This window comes from Salmo salar, chromosome 14, assembly GCF_965601325.2.
Source record: "Salmo salar chromosome 14, fSalSal1, whole genome shotgun sequence".
Classification (NCBI taxonomy): Eukaryota; Metazoa; Chordata; class Actinopteri; order Salmoniformes; family Salmonidae; genus Salmo; species Salmo salar.
Window position 1 is genome coordinate 24249618 of NC_138304.1, and position 16830 is coordinate 24266447.

A 16830-nucleotide genomic window follows, 5' to 3' on the forward strand; every position below is an offset into this window, starting at 1 on the left:
GCAGATCTTCTCCAAGTCATTAAGGTTTCGAGGCTGACGTTTGGCAACTCGAACCTTCAGCTCCCTCCACAGATTTTCTATGGGATTAAGGTCTGGAGACTGGCTAGGCAACTCCAGGACCTTAATGTGCTTCTTCTTGAGCCACTCCTTTGTTGCCTTGGCCGTGTGTTTTGGGTCATTGTCATGCTGGAATACCCATCCACGACCCATTTTCAATGCCCTGGCTGAGGGAAGGAGGTTCTCACCCAAGATTTGACGGTACATGGCCCCGTCCATCGTCCCTTTGATGCGGTGAAGTTGTCCTGTCCCCTTAGCAGAAAAACACCTCCAAAGCATAATGTTTCCACCTCCATGTTTGATGGTGTTCTTGGGGTCATAGGCAGCATTCCTCCTCCTCCAAACACGGCGAGTTGAGTTGATGCCAAAGAGCTCCATTTTGGTCTCATCTGACCACAACACTTTCACCAGTTGTCCTCTGCGTCATTCAGATGTTCATTGGCAAACTTCAGACGGGCATGTATATGTGCTTTCTTGAGCAGGGGGAACTTGCAGGCGCTGCAGGATTTCAGTCCTTCACAGCGTAGTGTGTTATCAATTGTTTTCTTGGTGACTGTGGTCCCAGCTGCCTTGAGATCATTGACAAGATCCTCCCGTGTAGTTCTGGGCTGATTCCTCACCGTTCTCATGATCATTGCAACTCCACGAGGTGAGATCTTGCATGGAGCCCCAGGCCGAGGGAGATTGACAGTTCTTTTGTGTTTCTTCCATTTGCGAATAATCGCACCAACTGTTGTCACCTTCTCACCAAGCTGCTTGGCGATGGTCTTGTAGCCCATTCCAGCCTTGTGTAGGTCTACAATCTTGTCCCTGACATCCTTGGAGAGCTCTGTGGTCTTGGCCATGGTGGAGAGTTTGGAATCTGATTGATTGCTTCTGTGGACAGGTGTCTATTATACAGGTAACAAGCTGAGATTAGGAGCACTTCCTTTAAGAGTGTGCTCCTAATCTCAGCTCGTTACCTGTATAAAAGACACCTGGGAGCCAGAAATCTTTCTGATTGAGAGGGGGTCAAATACTTATTTCCCTCATTAAAATGCAAATCAATTTATAACATTTTTGACATGCGTTTTTCTGGATTCTTTTGTTGTTATTCTGTCTCTCACTGTTCAAATAACCTACCATTAAAATTATAGACTGATCATTTCTTTGTCAGTGGGCAAACGTACAAAATCAGCAGGGGATCAAATACTTTTTTCCCTCACTGTATATTGACAAGACAGTCAAGTGCCGCTCTAACAATGGAAATATGTCCTCAGGTGAGACCCTTCTAGCCAATGAGAGGGCAGATACGCATATGAACTTTCAAGCCATAGAGATGGATAGAGGACTCATCTTTGTATCTTTGCCATTATAGCATCTGTGATAGCATGGGCAGCGCCATTGAGGCTATCTCCATTTTGAAGCGGCCAATTTTCTTAATTGGCTGATTGCTCCCAACTCATAGGAATCCCGACTCAGTTTACTACTTTTAAATTATGGAAGTCCTCGATGACAATGTCCATGCTAAAACGGGTTATATACAAGATGTCCGTTATGACAACATGCACAACGCCTATAGTTGTTTTTTTCAAAGTTGTCAAAATGCCACGTGCGTCCACTTTTATCAGTGCATTCGTAACAACCTAACCATTATGAAACTTCTATTTGATCAAATAAGCCTTACTTAGGAAATTGGTATTTACATTTTAACAGTCATTGACCTCCATACAAAAATTCCTCACTTCGTGGGTGTTTTTGTGGACAGATTTTGGGTGGAGTAAAACCTCTCTCTTCGCCGCTTACTCTTGGGAAAGTGGTGATTCTGGGGAAATGAATCAACTAAAGCTAGGAGGAACCCTAGATTGTCAGCAGCATGATACATCTGTGAGTGTTGTAGTAAGTGTAATAAATGTGGCATAGTTAAGCAGACCAATTTAAATAGGTGTACGCTGTAAGCTTCACCTTAGTGAAAATAGTGTACAAACTCACTTATGTCTATGTCGACTCAAGCAGAAAACCAAGGATTGATCAGTAACATGAAATGTGCTTTCTATTCAGCTTCTCCCTCAGCCCCAGCTGAAGCTCACCAACAACCACATTCATGATAACCACGGGTATGGCGTGACCATTGTTGTTCCTGACAATCTGTACAAAGTGAGTGAGGACCTGGAGCAGACAGCCAGTGGCAACAAGAACGAGACAGATCATCTTTCCAAGGCCCTGCAGAAACTCAGCTTGGAGATCACCACCAACAAACTGGAGTACAACACCAAGGGCGATGTTGGCTTGCTGCACAAAATGTGGGTGGATTCCTGAGTCTAGGATTGCAGCGTAAATGTGTTGTACACAATGGTTAAAACAAGTTTAAGTAACCAGACCTTTGACAGACAATTCACTATTGAATGTAGCTGTTTGCTCAGTATCTTCCCATGTAACAGATGTTACTACTTAAGTCGATAATTTTTCTTGTGTTCATGTCCATTTAAATGCTTTCTTTATGCACTGGCCACATAAATGTGCACTTTATATGAACAATTAATTAAATCGTTTTGTCAAAATTGTGCTCCTTTTTGTGCCTTCAGCGGAAATGCCAAGGAAATCTGGCGGTGTTGGAGAAAAGTATTTTATTGAATTGATTTCTTTAATGATCATCTTTAAGTTATCACTGACAAAATGAAGCTCATGAAATGAAATATTTAACACTAACTAATCCAATGAGTCGGTCTAAAAGACAATACAGAGAATGGATGATCCATATAGCAAAGACTTAAAATTGTTCATTTATCACACCTGAAACCCCACCTCTAAAAAAAAGATATAGATGTACTATTGTAAAGTGGTTGTCCACTGGATATCATAAGGTGAATGGACCAATTTGTAAGTCGCTCTAGATAAGAGCGTCTGCTAAATGACGTAAATGTAAATATGTGGGCCAATAACCTTGACTTCATAGTGGTGGTGGTGGTGGGGTGTCACACAATGCACAACTAAAACAAAACATCCTTAGACATTTTTCTAATATTACAGTAAAATAAACAAACATATTATGCATTTTTATATACAACATCCAAAAAGTTACATGCTCTAATATCCCTGACCCTCCCTGTATCCACCACCTCCACGGTATCCGCCACCGCTTCCTCTGTTACTTACACCTCCTCTGTACCCTCCTCCACTTCCATCAAACCTGCCCATTTTACGAGGACATAGACCATCGCCAAAACTGATAAAGACAGAAAAACATGTAAACCAGCTGCATTTGGTATTCAAAACAAAAAGTAATATGCTGTGGTATTACTCACCGAGTGGAGTAGATCATACCGTGCACAAATGTTGATAACCTACAGAGAATAAACTAATCCAATAATGCCACTACAAGTATGTATGTTATGTCATGTTTATCGGACTATGGCTGCTAGAGCTTTGGTCAAAAGTAGTGCACTATGTAGTGAAAAGGGTGCCATTTGGGACAGAATCTCGATATTTTCCTACTACCCTGAGCTGAGAAGTCAGTCATGTTGATCTTACCGTAGATTGTTGACCATAAGGTTAAGCCCGGCTGCGGAGGGCTTGGAGATTTGGCGGATGATGTTGAGCATGCGCTCGTTTGTGGGGTCCAGCTGTCTGATGTACTCAGGGTCTTTGATGACTTCCACAACAAGGGCCTCCATTCCAGCCCTCAATGCAGCTATGCAGCCAGCCACATCATGAGGTATCTTCAGTTTGATCCTGTAAATACAGATGGTGGTTTTATTTGCTTCACCTCACAATTGATGCTTAATCTAAAACCCTTTGAAGTATTCTAAGTAAATATGCAGGAAAAACCATGTTTCCACTATTGCACCACTTTAAAGATGGTAGCTACACTCACCAATCATCCAGCTCAATGATTTCCCCGTTTGATGTGATTTTCTTGGAGGCAAATAAGATCAGCTGGAGTGGGCTGACTAGTGTCATTCCTTTGGCGGAGATGGCTCGAGTCCGGATCTGGTGGAAAACAAAAGACGAGTGGTCATGAATTGTAGTAGTAGTGTTAACTGGTTGCGTGCAGTCAGACTGAATTGTACACCAATTTACAATAATAGATTGTCATCGAACACTGACAGGGACCCCGTTAGCTCACATTTAAGCATATAAATAACCGGTACACAACCTATAGAATAGTAAAACCGATGACACACCAGTATATTCATATTATGTAGACATCGACAACTTCTAATTTGAGATCATACCTTTTCGCTAAAGACAAAGAACGGTGATGGGTAGGTTATGTCCTGGCTGCTGAAGGCGCAGTTATGGATGAGGGCATTGCACCCCTCAGTGGTGAGAATCTTCCTCTTCTCCTTGTGGTAGCACACGTTGGGATAGGAGCCGTATGTCAGGAGAGAGATGACCACGTCAAGGTGGTTGTCAGGTCCAACGTTGTTGAACATCTGTGTCATCAAGCACTCTTATAAAAAGACAAAAAAACAGTAAACTATTTCAGATGTGATTGTAAATTATGCCAATACAGCTACACAAATTGTGTTGTTCACATAGCACCCTATACCCAATAAAGTGCACCACTTTTGCCCAGGACCCATAGGGCATTTGAGACAGACAATTTACCCTCAGGGAAGCCAGAGTTGATGAGGATCTCCTTCAGCTGCACTTTGGCCTCCCAGGTCATCCTTAGTGTGGACATGTTGAGCCTCTTGTGTTCACAGAATCTGGACTCCGCATCCTCACCTCCCGTTCTACAATGAAGTTAACAAGCCTTTCTAACCTTAATTTTCCAGGTAGTGAGAGAGAATAGGAGTGTTTCATTCTAATCCATAAGAGGGGATTGGTTGTTTTCTAGATGTACATGTTGCATGTTTCTATGAAGCCAGGACTCACCTCACATCGTCCCAAGCCTGGAAGACTGACAGCAGTGTCACGTGGTCTGAGAAGCGGGTACCAGCAAAGTTACGGTGCACGTAGTGCAAGCGCTTGCCATCATTGATGAAGGGCTCTGGGAAGCATGACGCTGCGGAGATGGTGCACACTGCATCTCCAACACTAGAAAGCAGAGCAGAGAAAGCACCAACTACTGAAACCATTTCTCATTGGAAACATAAAACAGTGTATGTGTATAGCGATTTGTCAATATGGAATAGTATCTTAAGGAAGGATAGTATCTTAGGGAAGGATTTTACTAAATTCATGCATGACTTCTGATGCAGCACTCACTTGAATATGCAGCCCATACTCATCATCTTTCCCAGCTGTGGCTCGATTGGAAGCTTTGCAAGGATCCGACCAAGTGGAGTCAACTCGTCATTTGTGTCCAAGGTATCCAGTTCTAGTAGACAAATATTGAAGAACCGTAAATGCCAACACTATTCAAGGTTGTTGGTAATGCTTACAACAATGGGCCTCATTTAGAACTTGAGGAAAAAACAATCTATTAAAGCTAGAACCTCAATAGAAACAATAAAGCGGTTACCCCTCTGTTGGTATAAAGCTGATGGATGGGTCTGGAGAAATGTAACCACTCAAATTCATAGACAGAGCTATGGATGCAAGGACTGACCATCCATGATGTCAACATTGTAGTTTTATTCTGTAAGAATCAATGTGTTTAATATACATTCATTTATCAGTCCAAAAATGGATGTAGCAACTAAGGGTTCTAGCTTTAAGGTCAAAGCTAAAAGACTAACCTTTCAGTGTGTATTCTGCCTCGATAACTGCGCCCAGGGGAGGGGGCTCGATGGCCTTGGAAAATAAATGGCCAATGGATCCTAGTCTCAGCGGCTTGATGCTCAGGGCTACCTCATGGAGAGGAGTACGGAATACCTCAGGGGTCATATGGGTCTCCAGTCTGGAATGAAGAAAAGGGTAAGCACAGAAGCAGAGGCATACATTCTTCACTTGTGTTTTTCAAATCAAACTCATAGTTTGACATACAAGGATAAGAGTGAATAAACAGGGCCCATATCCATAAAGCAGCTCAGAGTTGTAGTGCTGATCAGTTTAGCCTTTTACATCATAATTAATATGTTTACATGGAAGGGGGGACCTGATCCGAGATCAGCACTCCTACTCTGAGAGGCTTTTTGAATACAGGCACAGACGTTTGGCATCTCTTTAATTCAATAAAGGTTGCAGTTCAGAGACGCACTTGTCAAAGCATGCTCTGCTACACAGATAAAAGCAGAAGCCAGCCTGGATGCGGCCGGCCCGACCCTTCCTCTGCTCCAGGTTGGTTTTGGAGTCCCAGACCATGGTGTAGTTGGTCATGTTGTTGTGAGACATGAACAGCTTCACTTTCTCCCTAAGAGAAAACACACCATCATGGGCGGTCATTAGTAGGGTTGAATATTTTGCCGGTATTTTACAAACGTTCCATCCCGAGAATAAATCACTTTTCTCCCAGGTAACCCGGTATTTCCTACCAAAACCGGAAGTGTCATTCAAAAGCATTATAAAGCATATACAATTGGCCTGGAGGTTGTTAGAGCTTTGATAGAAAATTTAAGCCTGACACTAGATGTATTTAATGTATGGCTCAGTTAATGAGCCCAAGCCCAAAATATACCAAATGATTGTGCCGTTATCTGATACACACACACACGCACGCTACTGCACATTACGCACGACAGAAAAATAAAATCCCATAGACGTAGCTAACTACAGTGCATTCGGAAACTATTCAGACCCCTTAACTTTTCCCACATTTTGTTACAGCCGTATTCTAAAATTGATTAAATTGTATTTTTCCCTCATCAATCTACACACAATACCCCTTAATGACAAAGCAAAAACTGTTTTTTTAAGAAAACTGAAATATCGCACTTACATAAGTATTCAGACCCTTTACTCAGTACTTTGTTGAAGCACCTTTGGCAGCGATTACAGCCTCGAGTCTTCTTGGGTATGACGCTACAAGCTTGGCACACCTGTATTTGGGGAGTTTATCCCATTCTTATCTTCAGATCCTCTCAAGCTGTCAGGTTGGATGGGGAGCGTTGCTGTACAGCTGTTTTCAGGTCTCTCCAGACATGTTTGATCGGGTTCAAGTCCGAGCTCTGGCTGGGCCACTCAAGGACATTGAGAGACTTGTCCCAAAGCCACTCCTGCGTTGTCTTGGCTGTGTGCTTAGCGTCATTGTCCTGTTTGGAAGGTTGAAAATTCGTCCCAGTTCGGCAAACTCCAATCTGGCTGTCATGTGCCTTTTACTGAGGAGTGGCTTCTGTCTGTCCACTCTACCATAAAGGCCTGATTGCTGGAGTGCTGCAGAGATGGTTGTCCTTCTGGAATGTTCTCCCATCGGGTACTTGGCCACCTCCCTGACCAAGGCCCTTCTCCCTGATTGCTCAGTTTGGCAGCGTGGCCAGCTCTAGGAAGTCTTGGTGGTTCCAAACTTCTTCCATTTAAGAATGATGGAGACCACTGTGTTCTTGGGGACCTTCAATGCTGCAGAATTGTTTGGGTACCCTTCCCCAGATCTGTGCCTCGACACAATCCTGTCTCGGAGCTCCACGGACAATTCCTTCAACCTCATGGCTTGGTTTTTGCTCTGACATGCACTGTCAACTGTGGGACCTTAGATAGACAGGTGTATGTCCAATCAATTGAATTTACCACAGGTGGACTCCAATCGAGTTGGAGAAATATCAAGGATGATCAATGGAAACAGGATGCACCTGAACTCCATTTCATGTTTCATAGTAAAGGGTCTGAATACTTATGTAAATAAGAGGGATTTTTTGTTGCAATTTTTTCGCTCTGTCATTATGGAGTATTGTGTGCAGATTGAGGGAAAACATTTATTTAACCAATTTTAGAATAAGACTGTAACGTAACAAAATGTGGAAAAAGTCAATGGGTCTGAGTACTTTCCAAAGGGACTGTATATGCTGTCTTGGGTAAATATATTAAACTAGCTCCAGTAGGCTAATCCTTTTGATCGGGAACTGTATTACTGTAATGTATTATATGGACTGGAATATGCAAATCGTTCAAATCTTGATAAAGCAGGGAGAGAACATGTGATTCTGGTGCAGCACATGCGGCCTACAAAGTTAGGCTAGTAAATTTGATTTTCATTTTGAAATACAGTACCAGTCAAAAGTTTATACACACCTACTCATTCCAGGGTTTTTCTGAATGTTTTACATTGTAGAATAGTAAGTGTAGTAAGTGTAGTAACCAAAAAAAAAGTGTTAAACAAATCAAAATATACTGCTCAAAAAAATAAGGGAACACTTAAACAACACAATGTAACTCCAAGTCAATCACACTTCTGTGAAATCAAACTGTCCACTTAGGAAGCAACACTGATTGACAATACATTTCACATGCTGTTGTGCAAATGGAATAGACAACAGGTGGAAATTATAGGCAATAAGCAAGACACCCCCAATAAAGGAGTGGTTCAGCAGGTGGTGACCACAGACCACTTCTCAGTTCCTATGCTTCCTGGCTGATGTTTTGGTCACTTTTGAATGCTGGCGGTGCTTTCACTCTAGTGGTAGCATGAGACGGAGTCTACAACCCACACAAGTGGCTCAGGTAGTGCAGCTCATCCAGGATGGCACATCAATGCGAGCTGTGGCAAGAAGGTTTGCTGTGTCTGTCAGCGTAGTGTCCAGAGCATGGAGGCGCTACCAGGAGACAGGCCAGTACATCAGGAGACGTGGAGGAGGCCGTAGGAGGGCAACAACCCAGCAGCAGGACCGCTACCTCCGCCTTTGTGCAAGGAGGAGCAGGAGGAGCACTGCCAGAGCCCTGCAAAATGACCTCCAGCAGGCCACAAATGTGCATGTGTCTGCTCAAACGGTCAGAAACAGACTCCATGAGGGTAGTATGAGGGCCCGACGTCCACAGGTGGGGGTTGTGCTTACAGCCCAACACCGTGCAGGACGTCTGGCATTTGCCAGAGAACACCAAGATTGGCAAATTCGCCACTGGCGCCCTGTGCTCTTCACAGATGAAAGCAGGTTCACACTGAGCACGTGACAGACGTGACAGAGTCTGGAGACGCCGTGGAGAACATTCTGCTGCCTGCAACATCCTACAGCATGACCGGTTTGGCGGTGGGTCAGTCATGGTGTGGGGTGGCATTTCTTTGGGGGGCCGCACAGCCCTCCATGTGCTCGCCAGAGGTAGCCTGACTGCCATTAGGTACCGAGATGAGATCCTCAGATCCCTTGTGAGACCATATGCTGGTGCGGTTGGCCCTGGGTTCCTCCTAATGCAAGACAATGCTAGACCTCATGTGGCTGGAGTGTGTCAGCAGTTCCTGCAAGAGGAAGGCATTGATGCTATGGACTGGCCTGCCCGTTCCCCAGACCTGAATCCAATTGATCACATCTGGGACATCATGTCTCGCTCCATCCACCAACGCCATGTTGCACCACAGACTGTCCAGGAGTTGGCGGATGCTTTAGTCCAGGTCTGGGAGGAGATCCCTCAGGAGACCATCCGCTACCTCATCAGGAGCATGCCCAGGCGTTGTAGGGAGGTCATACAGGCACGTGGAGGCCACACACACTACTGAGCCTCATTTTGACTTGTTTTAAGGACATTACATCAAAGTTGGATCAGCCTGTAGTGTGATTTTCCACTTTACTTTTGAGTGTGACTCCAAATCCAGACCTCCATGGGTTGATAAATTGGATTTCCATTGATTATTTTTGTGTGATTTTGTTGTCAGCACATTCAACTATGTAAAGAAAAAAGTATTTAATAAGATTATTTCTTTCATTCAGATCTAGGATGTGTTGTTTAAGTGTTCCCTTTATTTTTTTGAGCAGTGTATATTTTAGATTAGTCAAAGTAGCCACCCTTTGCCTTGATGACAGCTTTGCACACTCTTGGGATTCTCTAAACCAGCTTAACAGGTGTGCTTTGTTCAAAGTTAATTTGTGGATTTTCTTTCCTTCTTAATGTGTTTGAGCCAATCAGTTATGTTGTGACATGGTTGGGGTGGTATCCAGAAGATAGCCCTATTTGATAAAAAAACAAGTACATATTATGGCAAGAACAGCTCAACTAAGCAAAGAGAAACGACAGTCCATCATTACTTTAAGACATGAAGGTCAGTCAATCTTGAAAATGTCAAGAACTTTGAAAGTTTCTTCAAGTGCAGTCATAAAAACCATCAAGCGCTATGATGAAACTGGCTCTCATGAGGACGGCCACAGGAAAGGAAGACACAGAGTTACCTCTGCTGCAGAGGATAAGTTCATTAGTTACCAGCCTCAGAAATTTCATCCCAAATAAATGCTTCACAGAGTTCAAGTAACAGACACATCTCAACATCAACTGTTCAGAGGAGACTGCGTGAATCAGGCCTTCATGGTCGAATTGCTGCAGAGAAACCACTACTAAAGGACACCAATAAGAAGAAGAGACTTGCTTGGGCCAAGAAACATGAGCATTGGACATTAGACCGGTGGAAATCTGTTCTTTGGTCTGATGAGTCCAAATTTGAGATTTTTGGTTCCAACCGCTGTGTCACTGTGAGACTCAGAGTAGGTGAATGGATGATCTCCGAATGTGTTGTTTATGCCGTAATGAATAGAGGAGGTGTGACGGTGTGGGTATGCTTTGCTGGTGACACTGCCTGTGGTTTATTTAGAATTCAAGGCACACCTAACCAGCATGGCTACCACAGCATTCTGCAGCTATACACCATCCCATTTCGTTTGCGCTTAGTGGGACTATCATTTGTTTTTCAACAGGACAACAACCCAAAACACACCTCCAGGCTGTGTAAGTGCTATTTGACCAAGAAGGAGAGTGATGGAGTGCTGCATTAGATGACCTGGCCTCTACAATCACCTGACCTCAACCAGATTCAGATGGTTTGGGATGAGTTGGACTGCAGAGTGAAGGAAAAGCAGCCACCAAGTGCTCAGCATATGTGGGAACTCCTTCAAGACTGTTGGAAAAGCATTCCATCATGAAGCTGGTTGAGAGAATGCCAAGAGTGTGCAAAGCTGTCATCAAGGCAAAAGGTGGCTACTTTGAAGAATCTAAAATATATTTTGATTTGTTTAACACCTTTTTGTTACTACATGATTCCATACGTGTTATTTCATAGTTGTGATATCTTCACTATTATTCTACAATGTGTAAAATAGTAGAGATAAAGAAAAACCCTTGGATGAGTAGGTGGACAGGATTGTATCGAGGCACAGATCTGGGGAATGGTACCAAATATTGTCTGCAGCATTGAAGGTCTCCAAGAACACAGTGGCCTCCATCATTGTTAAATGGAAAAAGTTTGGAACCACTAAGACTCTTCCTAGAGCTGTCCGCCCGGCCAAACTGAGCAATCGGGGGAGAAGGGCCTTGGTAAGGGAGGTGACCCAGAACCTGATGCTCACTCTGACAGAGCTCTAGAGTTCCTTTGTGGAGATGGGAGAACCTTCCAGAAGGACAACCATCTCTGCAGCACTCCAGCAATCAGGCCTTTATTGTAGAGTGGCCAGATGGAAGCCACTCCTCAGTAAAAGGTACATGACAGCCCACTTAAGAGTTTGCCAAAAGGCACCTACTGACTCAGAACATGAGAAACAAGATTATCTGGTCTGATGAAACCAAGATTGCACTCTTCGGCCTGAACGCCAAGCGTCACGTCTGGAGGAAACCTGGCGCCATACCTACAGTGAAGCATGGTGGTGGCAGCATCATGCTGTGGGGATGTTTTTCAGCGGCAGGGACTGGGAGACTAGTCAGGATCAAGGCAAAGATGAACGTAGCAAAGTACAGAAAGCTCCTTGATGAAAACCTCCTCCAGAGCGCTCAGGACCTCAGATTGGGGTGAAGGTTCACCTTCCAACAGGACAATACCCCTAAGCACACAGCCAAGACAATGCCGGAGTGGCTTCGGGACAAGTCTCTGAATGTCCTTGAGTGGCCTAGCCAGAGCCCGGACTTGAACCCGATCAAATATCTCTTGAAAGACCTGAAAATAGCTGTGCAGCGATGCTCCCCATCCACCTGACAGAGCTTATGAGGATCTGCAGAGAAGAATGGGAGAAATTCCCCAAATACAGGTGTGCCAAGCTTGTAGCGTCATACCCAAGAAGACTCGAGGCTGTAATCGCTGCCGAAGGTGCATCAACAACTTACTGAGTAAAGGGTCTGAATACTTATGTAAATGTAATATTTCCGTTTTTTTTATTTCTAAAAACTATTTTTTGCTTTGTCATTATGGGGTATTGTGCATAGATTGATGAGGGAAAATAACTATTTAATCCCTTTTAGAATAAGGTTGTAACGTAACAAAATATGGAATAAGTCAAGAGTTTGAATACTTTCCGAAGGCACTGTATATTAACATGACAATATCAAAACAATTCAATGTGTCTTCTGCTTAGGGCCGACCCTATTTAGTCGACTGATCGATTGTTTGGTCGATAGGCTGTTGATCGACCGAGATTTCTTTAGTCGAGCAGTAGCAAACAAAGAATAATAATATATATTTTTTAAATCATGGTGTACAAGACACCTGTCTGATACGTGCCCATCTGGTGGACTGATCCATTGTGGAGGCCGTGGAGATGGTACAGTCCATCAGTCTAAGACATGTGCTACTGAAATTGTATATGGTTATATTATGTAAGAAAAGTGAGGAGAGAGGAAACCCCAACTTAATTATCTGGTATTATTTTTAATTGATTTAGTGTTGTTTACACTGTTCCAAATAAAAAATAATATAACAATAACCCTCATTTTTCCTTGATCTACTTCTTGTTAATATTACTATCATTATCATCATCATCATCATTATTATAATAATAAGTAATGTTATTATCATTAGTAAGCTTAGTATAGCAGCCTTGTATAACCATCGAGCTGTAGGCCTCAGAGCGCATCCTGTTTAGTCTTAATACCGTAACTTACTTAGGCCTATATTTCAATACTTATAAAGGCTACTGTATCAATCAATATTTTATTCATTTATGTCATTACACAGAATACGAGTCAATCATGATTTGACATGCAATCAAGCATTTTAGTTTTAAAGTAAAATAAAGCGACCATTGAATAAGTAGTGTACACAATAAAGAGGGAAAAAGCGCTCCATTTCAGATATTGCATTCACAAATGGATGCAACTGTTTTTGATCTTTGCTGTAATAAAGGTTTTACAACAGACTCTCTAGTATGCGTAGAATTTATTTGGTGTTGTTTACATCGTTCAAACCGGTCAGGAAAATGATATTGTAGTCTAACAGCACCTGTTTGGCACAGATAATATGCACGCAGTGCTTGCTCCTTACCTTTCCTGATCTCCAGCATTTTCCACAACTAGTGAAATTTATTCCACACATCTGACTTCCCTTTTACCTCCTGAGCAACCAGTAAACATTCCCCCGTTTTGATTTTTTTGTCACGTCCTCTGCATCCAATTTTGCTGTCACATGTGTTACGGTGTTCAGAGTTTGTTATAACCAATTTTTTTTAATGTAATTATGAAAGGCTAAAGGTCAAGCCCTATTGGTCACGTGTATGAGATGCGTACCTGTGTCATGTAAAGAGTGCAAGGCTTGAGGGAATTCGGGAATGTTTTCCGAAACAAATTAGGGATTTCGGTAACAGAACTTTTCAGTCAGAAATGGCTGTAATTATGTTGCAGCTTCAGCAACACGGACAGCGCGATACAAACTGTTGGTGTATTGTGGTGGTCGCTGCAGCAGGGAAGAGAGAGAAAAAAACGGGTGCTAGTCACCCAGTCACTCGCTGTCTGAGCCAGGCCCGGCACAATCAAATCAATTGCGGTCAGACTCCCTCTAGTCATTTGTGTGTCTTAATTATTTCATCAAACAATTTGCTTAAAGCATCAGACAAACAGTGCATATAGTTGATTTGATTAAACATTTCAGTTGTTGATGTGTGTAGAGGGTCCCTGGTTCGAGCCCAGGTAGGGGCGAGGAGAGGGACGGAAGCAATACTGTTACACCTAGTTAAATAAAATAATACCTTGCTCAGCTTTCACAACCAGGTGAGGTGGGATAGGTCCACTTGGAGGAAGACTTCCAAAGCCGACGTTGCCTTTATCACCCTCTCCTCCCCCACAGCTAGGCTCACTGAAGTCAGGTACACTTACCTATAAATATGAAATGTATTTTTAATACGTTATCACCACATGTGCATGACACAATGTTTTATCTTGAAGGATAAAAAAGCATTAGGTGTAATATGTTAATAGCTGACCCCAAGGGCTTGGACTTCATCTGCATTCATTTCTCCAGCTCGGGCAAGATAATTGACTAAGTCTCTGGCAGCATTTGCCTGTGCATCCTTCTTATTGATGGAGTTCCCCATTCCAGTGTAGTTGAATCCCTCAATACTAACCTTGGAAGAGGAACATAGGTCAAAATATGAATGTTATTTACCTGATCATTGCTGATGCAGACACATTTTAAAGAATACAACTGACCTCACACAGAAACTTCTGCCGGTTTTTGTTTCCAGCTCCTCGAATGTCATAGCTGGATGTAAGTTTCTTCTTTCCACACCAAGCATACAGGAAGTTCTTGATGTGTGCCATGGCGGATTTGTGGATCTCTGTAGGAACAAGGATTAATTGGCCGTGTTCGAGAGGATCAAAACCGTAAAGTATCATAGGTAAATTGTGACTGACCTACAAATAATAATGAGTTATTTATGACGCATTGTTCTATGTATATCAGTCAGTCGGCAGTCGCCTGCAATGTCGAACACTGACTTTATCAAATATTGTCTATTATATTGACAAGATAGTCTTATGACCGCTCTAATAATGGAAATACGTGTTGTAAAATATGGAAGGCAGACGAGAGAGGGAAGCGAGATCAGGTGGGACCATTCTAGCCAGTGAGAGTGCAGATAAACGTCTGAATGGGCACATTGATGAAAGCACAAGAAAATCCAAGCTCAGGATGCTATTTTAGCTAGCTAGTTGACTAACAATATCACCGATGTGGGGACTCCGTTAATGTGTATTAATTTATTCGACGTAGCTAATGTTAGCTCGTTTAGAAGCTTAAGCTTCTGTACTAACGTTAACGGATGTTGCATGGAAATTATGGATATGACCAGCTAGCTAAATACATGACACAATTAGTACGAATTGTATTTGTACGTTGCTCATTTTACACACTCAAGCTCCACCAGATACTTTCTTCAAACGAGCCGGCTAGCAAAAACAAACCATTCAGACTGCAGACATGTCATGAGCACGAACTGGGGCCAGAGAGGAAGAGGAGATAATCGTTGCCTGGCTAGGACTACTGGAGACAGCCAGCCAAAGAGAGCCCCCTGGCAGTAGGCCCACATAATTAGTCATTAGGATCTCTATGGGCAGACGATGACTAGTTGCCGGACTCAAAACCCCAAACCTAGAGCAATGTGGGTAGCAACCAATGCTGTGGCAACCAGTCTGCCTAGGCTTAAATCTACCACATTTGATCGGTCATTGAGGCCTTCCAATCAAGCTGACAAGTATTTTTGTCATACCCTGTTCTACTAACTGTAGTTCACTAATCAAGTCACATTTTACAAAGTAACAATAACAATCTTTATTAAGTGGATTTATGTAATGACTCCACAAATATGCAGTTTGACTTGGACTGAAATAGGTGCCGGTAATCATTTTGGGTGCAAGGAATGTTTTAGGTAGCACAAGCACTGCAAATATGCATGTGCTTCAGCAGTGTAGCTGAATTACAAACCACATAAACGTCACGAATGCAAAACATCCACAATGTTACAGGCAGTTTTTATTATCAACAACGTTCAACAACTGACAGATAAGCTATCATTGACATTCACCAGTTCATAGATTTTTGTGCAACAAAAAAGTGTGTGCCTAGGGGGAGGTTGGATGGGTGAGAACAGAAAACAGACTCTTTTAAACAGTAGTTATTGACATGAAATAGAAAATTGTACAAAGTCAGGAGGGCTGTCATGTTGAAAATCTTCTCTTGGGATCTTGAAGGCGTGCCAGTAGAAGGTACAGAAATAAATAACATTTGCTATTCTGTGGCAAGGTGGGAGTGAGCAGACACTTTTTTTGAAGATCCAGTAGGCCGTAAGAACCTGACCTCAAAGGCCTATGGTTTCAGCTAACAATGGGCAAGCAGCAGTCCCAATATACTCAAAATCAACCAATCAAAACCAATGCAACCCCTAGTTTAAGACGACAAAAACAAAAGTTAAAAATATTTTTTAAAAGTAGGGTTAGAAAAACAGTGCATAAAACAGTTTTTGGTTTATTTTGCCCTTCCATTCCTATCATGACTATGTTTTTAGAGCAATAACTGCTCACTATGTGCTTATTTATTTAAACAAACCCCTTTGATATGTACATCTCCTCATCATCTCTTAATTAGAGAATCCTTCAAATCTATTTAAAACTGCATTTGTCTGCATATGGGAATGTCATTTATAAAACAACAATTCGCTATTTCATGACAACAGTTGATCCCCCTGTTCACGTCTTCAAAAGACATGTCTTTCAGTATCATCTCTGTACACAACCAATACAAGATACAAGCTATTTACATTAATATCTAGACATTCCTTGTAGAGCCACAGGTAATTGGTCTGTGTGCATGGAGAGAGTGTGACCATAACACCATCTTGCACTGTCCGACTAAATCAGCAGTTGCTGTTTTTGAACTCTCCGTTCTCAGTGATCGACAGTTTTGTAGGGTTGGTTGGCGAGAGGCCGTTGTGCAGGTTCTGCATGCTATAGCGCTCCTTCACCTGTGTCAGGGCACTCATTAGCCGAGAGTTGGCTGCATCCAGGGAGCTTATCCTCTTCTCC

The 16830-nt window shown here is 42.7% G+C and overlaps 2 protein-coding genes across 6 annotated transcripts in view; both read right to left on the reverse strand.

Annotated features, from left to right (window-relative positions):
- Positions 1-1186: 1186 nt before the first annotated feature.
- LOC106569111 (ATP-dependent RNA helicase A protein) lies at positions 1187-15390 on the reverse strand. The gene is made up of 12 exons (XM_082960682.1): positions 14461-15390; positions 14235-14375; positions 14006-14127; positions 6185-6337; positions 5752-5884; positions 5251-5399; positions 4918-5079; positions 4648-4775; positions 4272-4489; positions 3911-4026; positions 3568-3768; positions 1187-3262 (listed from the first exon to the last, which is right to left on the reverse strand). Exons 1-12 carry the CDS (start codon positions 14644-14646, stop codon positions 3124-3126), a joined length of 1848 nt encoding a protein of 615 aa, XP_082816808.1. The 5' UTR covers positions 14647-15390; the 3' UTR covers positions 1187-3123.
- Positions 15391-15761: 371 nt separating this feature from the next.
- Positions 15762-16830, reverse strand: part of LOC106569068 (ras GTPase-activating protein nGAP) — a 100393-nt gene continuing 99324 nt past the window's right edge. For all 5 annotated transcript variants that reach the window (XM_014140017.3, XM_014140016.3, XM_014140015.3 and 2 more), the window contains one exon: positions 15762-16829. In XM_014140017.3, coding sequence (XP_013995492.2) covers positions 16662-16829 — 168 coding nt within the window. In that variant the 3' untranslated portion in view covers positions 15762-16661. The remainder of the gene's footprint in view (position 16830) is intronic.

What these genes read in the sequence shown, in the direction of transcription:
- LOC106569111 (XM_082960682.1), bottom strand. Translation starts at nt 14,646, where the DNA reads ATGATACTTTACGGTTTTGATCCTCTCGAACACGGCCAATTAATCCTT. An exon ending in AGCCCCCTCCCCTGGGCGCA is followed by an intron (nt 5,400 to 5,751) that starts GTTATCGAGGCA and finishes AACCTTGAATAG; the next exon opens with TGTTGGCATTTACGGTTCTT. An exon ending in CTTATGGTCAACAATCTACG is followed by an intron (nt 3,263 to 3,567) that starts GTAAGATCAACA and finishes TGTCTTTATCAG; the next exon opens with TTTTGGCGATGGTCTATGTC.